The 20,363-nt window shown below is 38.5% G+C and overlaps 1 protein-coding gene across 1 annotated transcript; it reads right to left on the minus strand.

Annotated features, from left to right (window-relative positions):
* Window positions 1-9,583: 9,583 nt before the first annotated feature.
* PLCL2 (phospholipase C like 2) lies at window positions 9,584-19,641 on the minus strand. The gene is made up of 2 exons (XM_056483390.1): window positions 19,497-19,641; window positions 9,584-10,863 (listed from the first exon to the last, which is right to left on the minus strand). The coding sequence occupies exons 1-2, from the start codon at window positions 19,632-19,634 to the stop codon at window positions 10,684-10,686; spliced, it is 318 nt and encodes a 105-aa protein (XP_056339365.1). The 5' UTR covers window positions 19,635-19,641; the 3' UTR covers window positions 9,584-10,683.
* Window positions 19,642-20,363: the final 722 nt, after the last annotated feature.

Here is a 20,363-nt window from a genome sequence, read left to right on the forward strand (position 1 = left end):
GTAAATTTAACTTTGTTTTCAGCATAAGCATCTTTCCAACTCCAGATCACCTCAGCATGCTTCAAACCTCTGGAGAAGCCTGAGCTTTTTTTTTTTTTTTGCAGTTCAGCTGACTGCAACAATTTATTTGAGAAACAGTTTGCAATCCATCCTATTTTGTCATTTTCCCTGCTTCATCTGCAATGTTAGAGCCCTTTCAGCCCTAGAAGAGCAGTGTGCATGAGGAGAAGAACAAAGTCCTACTGACGAGACATTTAAATGCCATAAAATGTCACTACATCAGATAAACTTCAAGATCTTAATAAAGGATTAAAAGAGAGTTTATTGGATGCTGACATGCAGTTAATAGCACTTTTGCATGCAATGACTTCACAGACTCTTTCTATGCAGTTTTAAATGTCATGTAAGTGTATAAATTCCATTCAAATATAACCTTTATTATGAGAGCATCAATAACAGAAAAAAACTAATTAAAGAATAAAAGGCTTGCTGGAAACATAACCTTTTTCATATCAAATTGGTAATGAATTCATAGAACTCTATGAAGGATATTATTTCTGAAGAGGACTGACAAGCACCAGGAAAACCCTGCCTTCCACCACATGGTTTAGTGGAAGTTCCTCCTCTGTCTTCAGCAGCCCATCCTCTCCCCTTGCAGTCCTGAGTGAATTATTATTCAAAGTGGCTGCATCAAAATACATGAAAACAGCAGCTGCACCTTTGAAATCCCCCTGGTTTTTTCAGCTTGAATCATCTGCACTGGGACACTTGTCACCTTGCCACAGTCTATTACACTCAAGCCTGTGGCTGATGAATTACAGCTCTGTGAATTTTCCTGTCTAGCAAATTGCCAGCATATGAAGGAACCAAATATCACTACCAGCATTTACAGGACACCATGGACAGTGTAATGGCAGGCTACATTTCCCTCAGTCAGTGCTTACCCAACAAAAGTAGGCCATGGTGTCCTTCAAACCATAATGAGAATTACTATGGAGAGGACTGTCAATCTACATAACAGAAGAAATGAGGCTTGACAGCTCAGAAAATTGGGGATAAGTACAGTAGCAGAACCAATTACTGCAAAAGGATTCATTTTTTTCTCCATGCTCAGTCTAAAACAGCTAGAAATGACCCAGGTCAAAGTTGTTGCCTGATTTTGACAAAATATGTCCAAAATTATCTGTTTCTAGCAGTTGATTTTGCCTGGGAAGACAGAATGTGATACAGTTCTGTTTAGGGTCTGTCTCTCCCTAAACCATAGTTAAGTCCAAGCTATGAAACTATGAAGCTACATCTCACTGCAAATGTATGATCAGCATCTCTCTCACCCCTTTCTGTTTTTTTTTATTATATCCTTTTAGAAATATATAAATATAAATATGACTATATATAAAAGTATTTTTTATCTTGCTCTTCGCATTGCCAAACATCATTTGTTTCTCTTCTGGACTAATTATTCATAAATTATTACTCTTCCCTCCAGACTAATCAAAGATATTACAAGCCACTTGATGTAGAAGGACACTGAGAAGAAAGGTTCAGAGGGGCATCTGAGGTGCACTAGATTTCATGTGCCTTTCTGTGTGACCCTGTGCTCCCTAATACTGCAGGGTTCCCTCACTGCTGTTTCAGAAGTGCTTTCATGGTCAGTCCCCAGCCCTTTTCTTTCTCAGATCTTGCAGAACAGTCCATCCTGCAGCTGATCACAGAATCACAGAATGGTTGGTGTTGAATGGGAGCTCTGGAGTCCCATCCAGTCCAACACCCCTGCTAAAGCAGGCTCACCCAGGGCAGCTTGGACAGGATCATATTGAGATGGCTTTTGAGTATTTGCAGAGAAGCAGATTCCACAGCCTCTATGGGCAAACTGTCCCAGTGCACCATCACCTTCACAGGTAAGAAATTCTTCCTTATGTTCAAATGGAACTTCCTGTGTTCCAGTTTGTGCCCACTGTGCTTTGTCCTAGCACAGGAACCACTGAAAAGAGATGACAATCCAGAATGAGTGGTTCCATCACCTTTGCAGGCATTGAGGTGAGAAGACTGGCCTATGGTTTCCTGGGTCCTTCTTACCCTTCTTGAAGGCTGGGCTGGCACTGCTTTTTCTCCAGCCCTCAGGCACTTCTCCAGTTCTCCTCAAAGGTGACAAAGTGGTTTAACAACATCTAGCTTCCTTAGCATCCCATCAGAGCACATGGATTTATGTGATCAGGTTTGCCTAAATGATTTGCAACCCAGTCCTCCTCAACAAAGGAAAAGTCTTCCTTTCTCCAGACTTTCTTGCTGCAGTTGCTGGACCCCACAGCTCAGCACATATCATAAAAACCATAGTTCATCTCTGCAACTCAAAAATTGCTCTACCCTGCCTAAAAACTGCTCAGCAGGGTGTTTTAAGCCCTGCTGCAGCCCACACCAGGTCAGTGGTAGTTATTGGAGAAAAACAGTAACCACAATGGAAACTACAGGTTTGGAAGCTGCTGGCACTGGGAAATAAAGAGAACGTGACCAAACGGTGCTCCTGAGCTCCCTGAGAAGAGTCTGTAAAGCACACAGCAGCCATCAGCAGCCCTGCTAAGCTAAAGACATCTCTTGATGTCAGGTGTTTCATGGATACTTTGCTACACCACTGGGAAACTCATTTAGATGCACCTGGTCTCTGAATTCCAGTGCACAGGCAGGGCTCGTGGGACTCAGTGCAATCGTGCTTCTGAACAGAGCTGAAATCTGTGGGAAGTCCTGTCTGCTGTCACTAATGCTGGAGGAGGGAGGCTTGTTTTCACCTTGTTTATGGTACAATAACACTAACTGCAAGTTATGTGCATTAAACCTAGCACAGAAATATCTACAGAAAATAGAAGATATGGCTGTCATTGGCCATTGACTTGTACCAGTTGTTTCAGGAGATAGCCTAAAGTTCTCTCAAATTTGATGAAATAGAGATTTAAGGCCCTGGTGCATGACATCTAATCATTCTTTATTTAGTGCAACACACTATAACTCTGTTATTCTGTATAAATTGCGTGATATCCTTGTGGAACTTGCTAAGCCTCAATGAAAATCCTGGGGCTTGTGACTACTAGCTACTATGGAGAAATCCTGTATGGATTTCAGTATTTTGCAGCCTTTTATTTTATTAATGTGTTTCATCATTTACTTACTTTAGCTGTATCTGAAACAGCTCAGTAGAACCTATGAAACAGCAATATTGAATATCAAATACAGCAATTCTTACAGCATTATAGATACTATTACTTGCAGTACAGACCATAAGATAGTTTTAATCTGGCTCCCTAATGAATAGTGTGTGAACAGAATCTTAAATGCAAGAGTCTAATTTTCAGAGATTCAGCACTTGGGGGAATTGCACCAACGTCATTTGCATGTTATATACCTGGGCAATTTACAAAAGCTGCTATTCCAGCTTTCTTATTGCAGTCTTATTTACTATTTTCTGGTTTGTGTCTGTACAAGGAAGTACAGCACTGCTGGAAACTGGGTTGAGGTTGGCTTTTTCTGTGTGGATTATGAAAGCCCTGGAGGTGATTGATTTTGCAGCATATAGTGCTCCCACCCATCATGTGCATCTCCACCATTATAGGTGCAAATTGTCTTTTCAGGGTCCTACTCTTGGATCATTCTGCTTTTGGTAATGTAGCTATGGTAGGCAAAGTACATCGCTGCTTAGCTGGAAACACTCTGTTCATATTTAATCATTGTTCTTGTAGTTTTCCTCTGGGCTTTGAGCTGTGGCAGATATTTTATGTAAGTAGAAAATGCCATTTTTCTTTTGCTAGAATTCTTCTGGGGAGATGCTGTCAGACTGCTCCATCACATGTGACAGATCATCACTTACAGAGAATTATCTCCAATACAAAATTGAGTTTTTATCTTGAACTGTCATGTCTGAGAAGTCTTGGCTGTGACACGGGGTAGTGGAAGGAGCTGAATTTAGTAGCTGATTCCTCTTCCAGGACTGAACATATCCTATCTCTCATCCCCAGTACTGTCCTTAATCTCCTAGCAGCTGCCACCTTCCATTCACAGGCTAGCAGGTCTCCTTATCTCCGGTGCAGCCTCCCTGAGCATTAGGCTGTGTCACATTATACTGACCAGATTTTCAGTCCAGAACCACTTGTTGTCACAGTGTTGACATCACCAATGCTCTTCATGCACTCTGCCTCTCACTATTTGTCAGCTATTAGCTGTTAAAATCATGTTGAAAATAGCAGTGTAAGTCAGCAAAGCAATCCAACATTCCCCAAACTAATAAACTTTGAATACTGGTTATGAATCAAGGCTCCAAAAAAACCCCCAAAAAGAGTGAACTATATGCTTCTGTGTGCCAATAAATGTAAGCACAATATATTGTACCCTAGAGAATGATGTTCCTGAAATGCTGTTTCCAGTCCTGCTTGCTGACTACTCCCTGACAGAGGCTTGGGGCTCTGAAATGCAGCAGCAGCCATCACTCTTCTGGGAAATTCACTACTCACCTCCACAATTACAGATTTCTGGTCTAAGATGTGATCCTTATTTTTCAATCCAACAAGATTGCTTTTTTTCTGTAATCCTGGCACAAATGGCAACATCAGTACATTATATAAAAATATTTGATGATTTTGTTAAATATTAATAGTTGAAAAATTCAATCATTATTTGGCTAAGGACATACCCGAATCACAGCAGTTATCATCAGTTCAGGAATTCAGAACAGAGACACCTGAATCCTAAGGCTTTTTCTAAGGTTTTTGTGAGGTTTTGTTTTTTTTTAATTCAGAGAATAAGACATCTGAGAATCAAAGAAGTGCTCATGCCATGAGGCACAGCATAAAGCCTGTATTATAAGAATGTAACAAATTCTTTTTGACTCTCTTACTAGACAGGAAAAATATTGGAACTCTCCAGGACCTGGGACATGCTTGGTTTGTAATCAACTGATAGGACTGGTATTTCAAAACCCTCTTCAACAACCAGTAGCACGTTTAAGAATGCCTGCTAAGTAGAAGCCAGGGAACAGCTATGTAGGCATTAGTGCACCCTGTAAACCAGTATCTAGTGAAGCCTAATGCACACAGCATTCAAACACAGAGTGCTGCCTTCTCACAAAGCACTTGTTTATATGTCACTTTATTTCGCTCCTAGCCACATTCTGAGGGGGTTATTTTTCTTCTGCCATTACACAGTATGTTTCTCCTGCTACTTTAAGAAGTGGTAGATGTAATTTCCTCTAATTTATGGATGGAGGAAGCTGAGGGCCAGAGAACAAAGTGCATCCCCGTGCTGTTTCCTGACCATGACAGCCCCCAGCACAGAGCCAAGGAGAGCCTCTGCTCCCCCACGTCCATCTACATGGAAAAGAGGCAACTAATTAAACACACAGGCTTATTCAGAAAGCTCTTCTACAGACTGCAGATAGCTTAACGAGGCTGGATTGCTCTTGACAAACAGGAGAGGTTCATGACAGCTGAATCACTATTTGGTCATGCTCCTCCCACTGCAGCTCAAGCTGCCTCCTTTCATACCAGCCTCCCACGGCACCTCTCAAACTCCTGCTCACCTCCCCCCAACTCTGCTGTGCCAAACTGGCACTCAAGGACTGAAGTCCTATGAGCTCCAGTGGCAAAAGTATGAACCTCAAAGCAGGGCCCAAAAAGAGAAATTAACAGTTTGGTGTTTGTACCTGACCACTCTCCCAGCATCACTGCTCTCTGTGCCACACCAGATTTTATTGTAAGGGGAACATACACTATCTTTTGTCTCAAAGTACCGGTAACCAAGGGGAAGCATTAGGGATCCATCAGTATGGCACTGGGATCATGCCATCCTCTGGTTATCCACACTTCTGGTAGAATTTTTTTTTCTTTTAAAATCCAATTCTGCTTGTTTTTCTCTTCCTCAATATTGCCTTTCAGTCCTTAAGTGCTTTTCAGCCTGGTTGACTACAGTGAATGCTCCTCTAAGCTAGTGAGGACTTGTTGTTCTCCTGTATATGAAGTCCTATTTCTAATATTTCTGCTGTGCTCCTTTTTTGTTATCCTGTGTTTCCAAAGCCACCCACAGAACAGAGGTGATGAGTCAGAAAGGGAAGTTAAAAGGGTCCTAAAGCAGAAATAACCAGAAAACCTCAGGAGTTTTACTTAGGCAGTTTACTGGCTTTTTCTTATTGAGAACAAACAAGTTGTAATGACTAAAGAACATCACACAGGTTAGTTTTGAAATTTATCAGACTGATAGGTCCCACAGATGCTTTCATATTACTGAGAGCAACAGGAATCAGGGAGTGTTGAGAATGGTGGAGGGCTTGATTGAAGTGCTTACAGGAGATGAAAAGACTGAAGGTTCTTATAGGATACATGCAGATCTATTAATCTTTAAACCAAGTTTTAAATACTCTATTTAGAAAGTTTAACTGGTCAGAATGAGTAGGTGTGAATAGAGAAAAAATGTGGTAAAGTCCTACACCCATTAGTCAAAAGAAGAGAGCTGTGGACATCATCAGTTTCAGAATTCTGCTCGTGGTATCAAAACCCCATCATCCTTCAGCAGCAGCACTCCAACTCAGCTATAGAAGCATAAAATGATTTCACAGTAAGAACATGCCTTTGCAAGGGCACACTGTGCCATGATTATGGCTGTGTGATTACCCTTCTTGCAAATATCACTCTTTGTATTCATTTTTAACTTTCAATTAACACAAATGAAAACCTAGGTAGGCTAAAGCTTGTTCAAAGACTCAGGACTCAGGAGCTTCCTTGATCTGTGCAGCAAATGAATACAGCAAGAAGAAATCAGCATTATTTTTAAAATCCATGCCAGAGAAAACTATATCAGGAAATCATATAAATGGAAGGGATACTCAAGCAAAGGATTGGATCCTTTCAGATTAGTTTATTTGATTAATAGACCAGTGTTAAAATTTTTGGAACTCACTTCCATTTTTCACGCTGGCAACTCTGAATCATCTCTCTCTGCTGTTTCAACTTCAAAACAGGAAAAAGTGAATACAGTAACCAGCCATGGAGTCTTATAAAATTATTTTTGAACTGTACAAAGTAGCTGAAAAAATGGTTGACTCATACAGCATCTTTCACCATGCCTGCATGGGCCAGCTTGTGCAATTGTGCAGGGCACCATTCTAGCATTGCTGCAGCAACAAAACAACATTAAGGTACAAAAAGAAAGAAGGACCAGAGAAAAAGGGGAAAATTAGCAACACTGCACTTAAATCCTAGTCCTACTGACTTGTGTAGAAGACTGCCATTGACATCAGAGAGGCCACAGCTTCACCAGTGGAGCCTGGCTCTGCACTGAAGGCTTCTGCTGTTTTGGTGGCATCACTGGGCTCAGGAGTGCCCCTTGGTAACTGCTGCTGGGGAATTCCTGGAGAACTGAGCTGTCTGCTGTAGCTGGCTGGTGTGTACAGAGGATGGAAGGCATGGTCCTGGCTCTGTGGTTAAATATCCAATGGCTGCTATGTACCACACCAAGCAAAACCAACAAGGAAGGGAGGAAGAATGCAGATGAGGTTTAGAGAGGTACTCCTTTTCCAAACAGACACTGTTTAACCTTTTTCTTGTGTTCAAAAAAGGAATTTACTGTTAGTGTCTATATGCCTCATCTGTATGTGAACTTTTATTTTCCCAATAATCCTTTAATTTTAAATTGAGGAATATATTGACATATACCCATACTCAATGATTATTGGAGCCAAACAAAAGCTAAAAAGGCAGTCAGATAGTCACTCATACTTTGGGTCAATCTTCCACAGTTTAAAACTACATAAACAGTTCAACTGCATTACAGAACATTTAAGAAGATAAAGGCTCCCAAAACATGCAACATCAACCCATGATTAATTTTATTTCTAATACTTTGCTGGGTCTTGGTTGCATCTTTCTATATAACCTAAAATAAACGTAAAAAAAAAATGGACTAATAATATGGATGCAAAGAATGCTTTAAGAAAATACAACTGAGAAAATATACTAATACATTTGGTGTTGAAATCGTCATCACTGGGCTAACAATAGAGCCAAATATTTTGCTTCCAAGTGTTTATCCTGAACTCTTTTAATATGCAACATGTAAAATCCCTGAAGCATTTTTAGCTACACATCTTCCTTCGGAATATCTACTCGACTCAGCTCATTTTAAGAATTTATGGTACATACAGTTTTGGACTGAGCATGAATAATGCACAAAAGTGACCTTAATTTTAAGGAATCAGTACTAATAACAGATCCTAACATATTTAAAGGGTCTGTTAGCTAAATGTATGTATTTTAACTTATTTAAAAGATATATTATGTATCTATATTACTGAGAAAATATCTTCCTTTTTAACAAGATAGAACAGGATCAGTTCTGTAATCAAAAATTACATATATTGTAAAAGTGGAACATGCAAAATCTCTCAGCCCTTGTCTATATGATAATCATTTTTCACTTACTATTTTTGCCTTAAAACACAGAAAAAGCCATCAAAGTGTGTTGAACCCTTTCAATGTTCCCTCACCTCTGTGCAGGTTGTAATGTGCTAAACAGAAATACATAAATACTAAGAATTCCCAAGACATCAGTTCTGATAACCTGGTTGGAGGAAGAGACTCTACAGAAATGCTTCATTTGTGATATAAATCATGTTGTTCTGTAAATGCCATGCAAAGAGTGCTGGGGCAGGACTGCAAAAGGAGCCTTACTGATTTTTAGGTCTCTTCTGAAGCATAATGTGAACAGTGATGACATTTTCCCACAGTCTACATCTTTCAATTAGGACTAAAAGTCAGAAATAAAATTCCAACAGCCTAGGATTTGGGATTTCTGATAAAGTGAAACTGACCTTGCATATTTACAGTGCAGAAGGATCTTGATCTAACACAGTTGTTGTGCTGAGGATAAATTTAAAACAAAATCTAAATCAGATTTAGATGTGATGGATTTGGCCCTGGAAGACTAATTTCACAGTGGCTCAGAATACAGTTAACAACTGTAACAAGAATTTCAAGTTGCTTCCCATCAACTTCAGGTTCCCTCAGAAGACTTTCAGCTGCCAGCACAGGAAAGGACTGCCTGAAAAGCAACACTTGCAGGTGTTTACCACAGGTTAAATGCTTCATTCTGTACTACACAGAACAGAACTCACTCCTGGCAAGATCCTAACATTAAGGCACACAGTCTGTAACTAGACACTGAAAGAGCTTAACACCTTCTAAAACTGCTCCTAACCCATATAGTGTGACATTTAAAAGTGCAGGCTCAAGATGTGACATTTATTATGCAAACTGTTTTCATCCCACCCCATCCCCACTTCAATTTTATAATGACTGGAAAATAAATTAAATCCCTAGTAATTGAATGAAGCGCAAGTGTAACGACGTTCTTGTTCAGAGCTCTGTTGACTTCTACAGGATGTCATACATATGTAGATTTCATTACACTCTCAGTGCAGAAAGAGCATCTTGAACCGGTTACAACAAAAATCCATGTCTTGAAGACTTCTACTTAAAACAGTGCTTTTCAACAACCATCACCACCTTCCCTTTTCCCCCACAGCTGAACAAAAAGTGCATTTTGATCTCTGTAAGATTTCACTTGTTTTTCTTCAAATTTATTAGCTTCTGTAATTATATAGTCCATTTTATTGTTAAATCAGAAACAGTAAGAGAACACTCTAGGTTGGTATAGTCATTTTACAATGAGCATATCAGCTACAATACCTTTACCTAATGTTGTCAGAAAACCAAAACAGAATCAGAACAGCAATTGATTTATTTTTTGACAAACCTGCTTATTGAGATATCACCTATTCTGTAAGGAAGAAAATACTCAAAAAATAAAAAAGTTAAAATTTAGTTAAAAGCTTTACTTGTTTGGGAGCAATCTCATAAAACTCTTTTTAATATGAGCACTTCACTTCACAAAATGAAAAACTATTTACATCGTTTTGCTTGCAGTTTGGTCACATTATCTACACACATTTGCAGAAGATCTTAGGCAAAATAGGTATGTATCTTCTTCTGACATAGGCTATCAGATTGATTGCACATTTTCCTTTTACATAATGGCTCTCCTATAGTGCACTGAAGTCAGTGATCACTGTCTAATTACATTCTCATTTTAATTTATGGCTCAACAATAAAATCAATACCACTCCAAACCCAAATATCCAAGTGGCTGAATTACATATAGTATGAAACATGTGGATTCCACTCTTTTAGACCTGATTTCCAAAAGAATAATATATCTCACTAGCACAATTAACAAACTGTGCAAATAAAGAAACAACCTTTGCATCGAATTGGTTTGAAAATCAAGGCATCTTTCCAAATTCTGTTAACTGATTTCCTGCTAGTTACATCTCATTTAAAAAATGTTCCTTTTTTAATGGAAATCAGATGGCCCTACAATGAACTTCTCCTCACGCAATTACTGAATTACAGTATCTTTTACATATATATGCTATATTTAGGCCAAGAATGTAATTTCCATGTTACACAAAATCATTGCCTTCACAAGCAGAGTTGCTACATACATTCACAGTTTCAATAGATTGTAATTAGCTTCTCCAGTTGTGCTTTAAAAATTCCAAATATTTCCAACAGTAAGTGCAAAGCAAATGTCCTATGCAGCTACAATTGGTCACAGAGTTATAAACTCCAAAATTATGAGAAGAGCCTTCTCTCATTCTCCGTTTTCATCACCTGCTTTTTCAGGTATGACCTCCAGACTTCGACGAGGCTTTGAGATTTCTGCATTTTCTGTGCCTGGCTTATTAAGTCCACATGAAAGAGTGGCATAATGAATTTGCTTCAGATTCTCCAGTGCTTCATTTTTAGCATATTTGAGAAGATCAGCTTGTCCCTGTAAGGAAAAAAAATGCAGTTAGAATACACATTTGATAACAGCATTCTTTTCTCTTTTACCCTTCTGCTTATTTCAAATTAAAAGTATAGTTGTCCTGCTAAAAAAAAAAAAGAAAAAAAAAGAAAGACTAAAAACCAAAACCAAACCAACCAATGAAGCAAACAAAAAACTCAAAAACCAAAGCAAAATTTCAATATGGATTATTTGGTTTTAGAAAAAATCAAGCTCTTTGATTTCTCTGAAGCTGATCAGTGGCATCAGCAATGGGGTATGGGTAATTTCTGCCTAAGAGTTTTTAAGAAAGTAATCTGTGCTGTATTTTTAATTCATGGGGACTATAAATGTTTCTGCATAATGAAAATTGTGACGATTGATTTTAATACCTATGGGAGCCATTTAAAGCTTTCCTGGGTTTTTTTGGTTCCTAGGGATTTTTTTTTCTTAGCAATGTGATTCACTCAATAGTAGGATGGTAAAGGACCAGTGCTTGTCAATGCATGAAATATGAAAACACAGACTGGCGAGCAACACATAAAAAGGACAGTGATGACAAAAACTTCACAGGGCTGCCTGCAGTTCAGACATTTGCTGTCATTCAGACTATTGCCATCCCTCTTCAGAACTACAAAATTGTTTGGGTTGAAAAAGCCCTTTAAGACCATCAAGTCCAGCAATTAACCTAACACTGCCAAGTCCACCACTAAAACACATCCTTAAGAGCCACATCACTCTTCCTTTTCATAGCAATTAAGTTATAAGCAAAGCTGTAAGAGAAACTGTCCCAGGCTTAGGTGATCTGGCTCTTGTTCTACACTCCTCCATCTCTTTGGATTGATTAAAGCCCTCTAACAGCAACAGACTCTCACAGACTCTCACTGGGGACAGCCTTCCCTGCAGCTGGTATCTGCCATCCCTGTCCACTTGCAGCAAATGAGCAAGGGCTGCAGCACATGGTGAGCATGTGTGTCTTACTGGTGGGCACAGAAAAGTCCAAAAACAAGAGCAGTAAATCTGCAAGGGCCAAATTGATTGCGCTGTGCCCACGCTCCAGAGGAGAACTGCTCCACAGCTCACAGGAAAAGACCTGAAGGAGAGAAATTTGTACCTGAAAGGGAGAAATACAGGGACACACACACACAAACACACACACACACACACACGAAGTCCAGGTACTGTAATTCCTTTAGACTGCCAGTACCAATGTCCAGTAAGGTATGAACACTGACTGCACCTTCTCCTGTCATGTCTGTCCATCCTGGGTAAATTCTCTCTCCTGACAGACACTTCTCTTGAAGACATGCTAGTATCTCTTCCAAAGATAGTATCTTGCCTCTCCTCTGCCAAATAAGGTTGAAATGCATCTTTACCTCTTGATTTTAAAAATATAGGAGTAGAGAGAGAACAGCAGTCAGACAAAAACATGTGTGCACTCATGGTGTGATACTCTGACACTTCTTTAGCAACACAAAACATAAATACTATCCAGTGAAGTGAGCACACTTACGTATTTGAGACACACAAATTGAAAACAAATACTACTTTCTTCAAAGAAATGATGTCCCCTCTCCCCTTACCCAAGACCATAATAGTCAAAGTCTTTTTTTCTGATCACCAGAGAGGAAAGAATCTAGAATGTCATCAATCACAGCACAAACTCCAGTAATATATTTTCTAAAGAGAACCAGTGCTACTTTTTTTTTTTAATCACATACTTTTTTTCCAAACTAACAAACAACTGAAAGATAATTTAAAACACTCCAGCACGCTACATGAGTCATATCTGGAGTGCATCTGTTTCTAGCTCAAGTTCTGTTTTACATGGATTAGTAGAATATAGTTCTGGAATTTTAATCAAGTTGTTTATTATAGGCAGAGCTGCTAGCAAACAGTCTATTAATAAGGTTTCCCAAAACTTCTCAGTTAAAAAAACACTTCTGCTTTCAGTTACTTATATGCTTGCCAAACTTTAACTACTTAAGCTGATACTTTCTATGCAAGATTCTTGCCATTGGCAGATTTGGCAGATTTTATTATTATTTCTGTTTCTTTAACCTCATCCATATGGTTAATTCAGTTCTGAGAATAAAGATGGGGAAATGCCATTAGAAGTTTAACAATCTTCTATATTTCCTTCCTTACTCTCACTTGGGGTAGGGAGTTGTAATTCAAGTGACTACAAGGTCCAAGTTATGAGCTAAATTTTAATAAACAAAAATCAGATTTTGAATCTGGTTAGTACAATCACTCAGGATTCCATTCTTGATCATCCTTCATTTCTTGACAGCTCAAGCAATGTGGCAAGACAATGTGTATTCCATTCCCACAGAATAATAAATGTGCATTAGGAAAAAGTTTTTTCCTGGATGGTTTCTCCACCAACACTGGGTTGCCAATCCAGGCAGTCCAAAAGCCAGAGGGGAGGAAGGAAGAGCCTGAGACAGACTCTGGAGAAGAGGTGGATGGGGAAAAGGAGGGTGCAAGAGTGATCTCTGAGACTGAACTGGCAAGGAGCCTAGGGCTGCAGAAAGGGGAAGCTGGATTGCATTATACAAGGCAGATCTTACTGCAAGAAGAGATTGTGAAACACAAACACTAAAGTGCAACAACAGTAAATTTGGATCTGACAGGTGAGCAGAGAAAGAGAAAGACTGAGGCAACATTTGGGATTGGAATACAGAAAGAAAACAGATCAACAGAATTCACCACATTGAGAGTAGCCTAAAAATTAAGTACAAGTAGAAGGGCTAACAACTCAAAGGAGTGAGAGATTGGTAATGAGAATAAAAACTGGTGAGAAAGAAAAACAAAAACACTGAGCAGGGAGAGGGCTGCTGAATGCAATGAATTGGGTAAGGTGATGAGAAAATGAAAATAAACAGATGTGGGAAGAAGGAAGAAGGAAATATTAGGCACCAAGTGGGAACAGAATAGGGGATGTAGGAAAGCAGGGAAGAAGGAATCAGGGGTTAGCAGGAATGGCTGGTTTTCAGCAGGGAACTGTGAGTGTCTGAACAATTCCAACCAGGAGAGATGAACTTTGAAGACAGAAGAGGATCTGGGATAAAGGGCTGAAATTATTGCAGAAAAGGTGCTCAGACTAAAAACAGTCAACCAAGCGGTATCATGTTCAGACCAGAGTGGAATAGAAAAATGTATCAACACTCATTACTCTCTTCTCCAATGCTCAGAATTTATTTCTAAATGCCACTGAACTCAGAAAAATGTTTGTGAGACCAACTGTGTTGTCATTTTCTGCTGGTGTGTCCTTATCTAAAGATAAAACAAGAGCCAACCACTGCTACCAAGAATGCCGTCAGCTCAAGTGAGAGAGTTCTGCACAATTCATGTGAAGTGCCTAGTTCTGTTGATATACCATCATGAAGACACATGCTGGGGAAATGAAACAGCATGCACCTCAAAAATTCAACTGGTAGTCACAGTGAACACTATTGAAAAGTAATACAATGCATCGAAAAGGCAGAAAATTTAAAAAGTCATCCAGATCCAGGAAAAAACCTGCCACCACACACTCAAACAATCTCAAGGACTTTCTTTCTAGTTAGGTATCAAATGTCTCTTCTCCAAGGGCTCTCAAGATTCAGTTTCAATTCTTTATATTTTATGGATACTGATTTTCACAGTAGGTGCTGTTGACTTAATAGCAAAGTCAGTTGATTGTAAGCTGGAACATGGGAATCTCAGATCTGTGGACTACTCAGGGGTCTTTCACCATCTTAGCAGACCCAAATGACTGTAGCAACTTGCTCTGATAAAATGCATATTGTAAAGTCAATATAAGAGACCTACAAAGAGCTCAAACTTTAGGCAAAGCAGATTCATTTTAAGGGAGTACTGAAAAACCCAAATTCCAAGAAACAAAGCTGGTTTGCACAGTGAACTCAATGCTGGAACTGAAGCAGTTGTAGAAGCAAACAAGTGTGTTTCTTGCTGTGTGGAAGGGCTGTCTTCACCAGGCTTTCATCTCAGATTAAATCAAAATGTAAATTTATTTAGTTGTCAGTGCTGTCTAGCAAACACACCAAAAAACTTGAATTTACTTCCAGCACTGTGGTTAACAGGTGGCTTGTGGTAATTCCCAACTGGGAGCAGGATGGATTTGGGTCTTGCAGAGCACTGGGAGAGCGCTCTCCTCACAGCAGCACACAGCAACCACTGCTCCCCTCTCCTTCACCATGGTTAAAATTCACTTACAGAACTGAGCACTATGTAAATTGAATATTTCATGTTTACAGGCTTCAGAAAAAGGTGTTTTCTAGGCAGACATGGAAAAAGAACTTAAAGAAGATCAAAGAACAAAACTGATATTCATTCAAAAGTTTTTCGTAAACAGCAGCAATAAAGAATATGGATTAATTTGGAAGCCCAGTTCAGTGCCCTTTAAACCTCTCTGGCCCAATATGCCCATGCCATCTAGTCTGGTTTATTTTTCTTAAATAATTGTTAAAAACATTCTGTTTGTTTTGAAACTTTTGGCTAAGAGGCAGTGTTTTAATATCATAACTCCTTAACAGTAACTGAAAAAAACCCCAAAATGGTTCCTATCAGTTCTTGTACATCCAAAATGAGGTACCATTTCAGAGTCTGGATATAGAATCAACCACAATGTCTCAGGACAGCTATCTTCATAAGATGTTATGTATTCATTCATGATTTTTTTATTAACTGGTTCTTCACTAGGTTTGTGAACCTGAAAATTGTTCAAATGACATTTAAAATAACTGCATGAACACCCTTTCCCAAAAAAAAATCCCAAGAAACTCTATCATTAATGACTGGTCTTTAGCCCAGGATCTGGAACCTGAAGCTCCTATCAGGAAATGTAAGAAGCCACTATCCCCTTCTCAAAGTGCTCCTCAGAGTCCAGTGGAACATTGCTCTGAGCAGCCTGCTTGAGTGGGAGGTGTCCCTGCCAATGGCAGAGGGATTGAAACTGATGATCTTTAAGGTTCTTTCCAACGCCAGCCATTCTATTATTCTGTGACACACCACAATGTTCCATGTCCAGCTGATGTGCTCTGAGTGCAGTTTTGGAATCAAGAAATAAAGGCCTTAACGTCCTAACTTCTAAATAATGGGTTAATTAGGAGCCAAAATCCCATCAGTCCAGCAACATCGAGAGACTAGAAGCTTCAGATATTTAAATGGAACTGGGATGTCTTCTGAGGACCTACAGGACCAGGCAGCAACTACAAGAAGTTTTATAAATATTCTGTGGCTGCCAGAATTCACTTGGAAATTTGTTTGAAAAAGTTCAAGATTATTTTTTAAAAAAGTAAGAATCTGTAGTCCTGTAAGTGCCTTGAATGTTCCATTTATAAATAAAATTTTAATAATACTGCAGGTGCAGAACCAATGCTGTTACAGAGTTAACAGATGCCATGGACTTCATGCTTTGCAAGAGAAAGTAATTCACATCACATAATGCAACATGTCTAAAAGCTCATAGCCAAAAGAAACATCTAACAAATGCTGAAGTTACGAGTCCCACCTTCATTCCAAATACTTCCACTGACCTCTCCTTCTGTGTTTAGAACAGCTCTTCATTGCCAAGACTAATTTACAGATGTTGTTATTGTTCTTTCTAACGGCATCTCAAATTCAGAGCTTTACAGAGGGTTTTTCTCTAAGTTTTTCTATGCCAGAGCAGTCCATAAATTTTTACAATAGGTTGTAGGAGTCTGCTGCAACAGCACTTAAGAGTGATTTTCCTTCTTCAACAGTGTACTTTTGGCAGAAAATGTGATTAGAAAACATTAATTCTATCATCCTGAGTAGTAACAATAAATAAATTACTAGCAAATAACTGTCTATTTGAAAGATATTAATATTCTAGCAGTTTACAATCTCTAAAAACAGACCAAGTTTAGTCTAAGTGATGTTGTGAAGTTAAATATCTCTGTGTACATATACGGGGTGAATAAGAATAGGCATGTGTGCATATACATGCACAAACTGGATGCAACTATTTCAGCTGAATTCAAACATACTACACTCATGAATAAATTTGGCCACATGGCTTCAAATTTAGAAAAATTAAAACCTTTAATGCATGTGCATGCAAAACACATAGAGATACTTGATAACTGCATCAGATGTTCTAAACAAAGTTTCCCTATAATTAAGCTGTCAATTTGGTTATTTTATCAAACTTTCCATTGCATCAACTGCAGTCAAAATTGAAAGAGAAGTCACAATTGAAAGAGAACAATCAATATGTATCCAGAGGGTAAAATGCAGCTTGATCAGTTTGGAAAATATATTAGCCACACCATGTGAGCATTCCATGAGTCCTCTGTGCAGGAGCTGAGGATGGCACTCATGTAGGATTATTTAGTAAGACTGTTCAAAGCCATACAATAATTCCTATATCATAGCCAAGTGTCCATGCATTGATTGTGTATTTCCACAGGGATTTTTGAACTATTTGAGAAGGAAGTTAATTTGAAGAAGGCAGGGAATTCAACACATAAAAAAAAATTCCTACAGTGGTTGATATTGTCGCTCTTCTGCACAATTTCTAGTCAAAAAATGTGGACATTCACTTTTCATTCTCTCATAGCTTTTTGAGAACTGGGAACACAGCAGTGAAAAGACAGATTGAAATTATGACTGCAGATCTTTTTCTCCAGACAGGAAGAGTAGTGTCTTAGAAACTGTCTAACTTGTCCTTAATTATATGACATGAGAGTATGGTTACAGCCCACAGTTAAAGAGTTTGGAGTGAAAAACCTCAGTATGTCACTTCAAACAAATCTCAGCCTTTAACTTTCTGTATATCTAAACACGAGCAAGAGCACTTAGCAGATTCCTATCTGAACTGCAGTATCTGTAAATTACTGTAAAAATGTAACAACATCCTAGAACTTTCTGTAATGCCTCTTGTTAAGTTTCAACAACAGGCTGATTAAAATCTCACCAATTTTTTAACTAAAGTATTAATTATGGGACAAATTGAGATCCTTCTTAAAGAAAGGATCTTAATCTCTGAGTAGAATAATACTACCAAGTCAATGTTGAAGAGATTTTCTCAAGAATTTCTTCAACAGAAAGGCTTTCTAACTTCATAATTACATTAATCCTAAGGACATGTACACAAGCCCTTCAGTGCTCCTCTGAGCCAGACCTACCATGTGGCTTCTCCAATTCCTGGCTAACGCAGAAATCACGACTTCACATTTCAGACACTCACCAAATGCAAACCTCTCTCCCCACCAGCCCTTATGTTCAGAATGTAAAGCAGAGATGAAGCAAAGGTACTGCTGTTTCAGGCAGCATTAAAATAGATTTGCCTATCCAAGCTGGTATCTGACACCTTTGACAGAAAGGAAGGGATAAGAATTTCTTTCTTTGACATTTGCCCAAAGCCACTGAACTGACTCTTCTCTATCTTTTCGGAAGCACAGGACTGATACATGACACATCCCATACACTGTCTTCAGGAAACTCTGTTGTGGTTCAGGAAATGTGATATTCTGGTCCTTTACCTATAAGCAGAACCTGCATGCATATTTTTAGAATGTATTAACTGTACATGCTGTAGCACATTTCAGCACTTTTTGATTCTCCTCGGCATTGGATTTGTGCAGTATAACACAGGAAAGATTGGAGCACCAAGTGACATCATGAAAAGCTTAACAGTTCAAACCAACATGGAAAGCTGGAGAAATACATATGCATTACTGCTTTTCTGTCATAGTTCACTGTAAGAAGAGGCGGCATGGAACAGAATTTTCAAGAAGAACTAAAAATAAAAACTAGGTGGGAGAAAATAATTTTCTTTATAATTAAACAGACTTTATAGTTTAATGTAGTGAAGAAGTATTTGATTGAGTGGGAGAGAAGAACTCATTAGTGGATGTAAACACAAAACTTGAATAATTTGAGCTAGAAGAATAGTGTCGAGGGAATAAATTAAGGGAGGCAGTTTTGCTATCTCTACAAATTTTGATATACTCTATTGAGATAAAAGACCACTGATAGAAAACCTGAACTGTTGCACGTTCTCGTTTCCTGAAGGTCTCGGGCTGAAGGCTTTTCTTATACTTCCCCATTTACTCTTCCGTCAAAATGTAAGAAAATATGCTTAACAAAATGTAAAGAGAGTCTCCAGCTCATGCACTCAATTTATTTCTGCCTGGATTATGAACATAATTTGCTTCTACCATTAATCACCATTCATCACTGACTGCAGCAGTAACAGCTTCCCTTTTGTTTTTTCAGTAACTGCATTAACCTTAACATTTATTCCCTTTCAAATCACAAAACAGGGTTTAAATGCTGGCATGGCTTCCTTCCAGTCTGAGCCACTCTGCAGAAGTCAAGACTCATTGTTTCAGTCAGGTATTAAAGATTACCAAGGATTCTGCCAATGTTAAAAGATTGCAAACAGAAAATGTCAGAAAAACTAAATGAAATAAGCTTCCATAACACTACACGAGAACAACAAATAGCACTGAGACTGCTGTGTTTCAGATTATATAAACTAAACTATGATTTTAAAAGTGAATAAATCCAGTTGAACTGTGACACAGTGTAATGACCAGTAACAATATTAGAATGACAGTTTTGAAAAGAAAAATACAGTAACTAACCAAAGGAAGACACATTACCTTTAAAATTGTAATGTTCCATGTAAAACTTTCTACTGATTTTTGTAGTTTTCTTTCTTTTAGGCCTTCTCTTGCTCCTATATTGTGCAGGTTTTCATGAAACTCCATTGCTGTGGAGAATAAAAGAGGGACAAACATAGTATCGATTTTAGTCCATTTTTGTGATCATAGAGAGAACAACTTGAAACTAATATGGCAAAAAGACAGTGAAAAAGCTTCAGAAATTTTATTCTTCAAGCACAAATCTAGTAAGATGCAATGTCATACAACATGCCAATATATACAAATCTCTCTAAGCCGAAATTCACTGAAGCACTTGTTAGGTCATTGCTATACAAAGATGGAGCCCAGCAAGTATTTCCTTTAGAAATATAATCTCTAAGCACAACTGAATTTGTTGTACCATATGTAAAAACCTTTTTGTAGTTGCTATAGAATGGAAGCAGTAATTTCATTAACTACTCTAGCTCAATAAATTTATTTTGTGCCTTGCTCTTTTATGCATTTACATCACAGTTTTCTGGTTTACAGCTTATATGGTGGAGTCTGCCTAGAAAATAAAACACTTTACCTTATCCCTGAGAATAAAGGAATAACTGTGTAGGAGGAATGCCAATGACATTTTACCACACCATGCAAACTACTGTGTACACAAAACCTGTATCTGACAAACTCCAAATCAAAAAGTTTTGGTAAAATTCAGATTAGCTTGATCTAAGCATGAGTGGACCAACCAAAGTTTGTTTTTATGCTGCACAGATAGCAGAAACATAATTTGCTTTCCATGCTGCTGTTACAAGCCATATAAATATAAGCTTTTAAGAGTTTCCTTCACACAGGAGAAGCCAAATGTCCTTCCATGGGTAT

Source organism: Oenanthe melanoleuca, chromosome 2, assembly GCF_029582105.1.
Source record: "Oenanthe melanoleuca isolate GR-GAL-2019-014 chromosome 2, OMel1.0, whole genome shotgun sequence".
Lineage (NCBI taxonomy): Eukaryota > Metazoa > Chordata > Aves > Passeriformes > Muscicapidae > Oenanthe > Oenanthe melanoleuca.

What these genes read in the sequence shown, in the direction of transcription:
- PLCL2 (XM_056483390.1), bottom strand. Translation starts at nt 19,634, where the DNA reads ATGTTTGTCCCTCTTTTATTCTCCACAGCAATGGAGTTTCATGAAAAC. An exon ending in GGAACATTACAATTTTAAAG is followed by an intron (nt 10,864 to 19,496) that starts GTAATGTGTCTT and finishes TTTTCCTTACAG; the next exon opens with GGACAAGCTGATCTTCTCAA.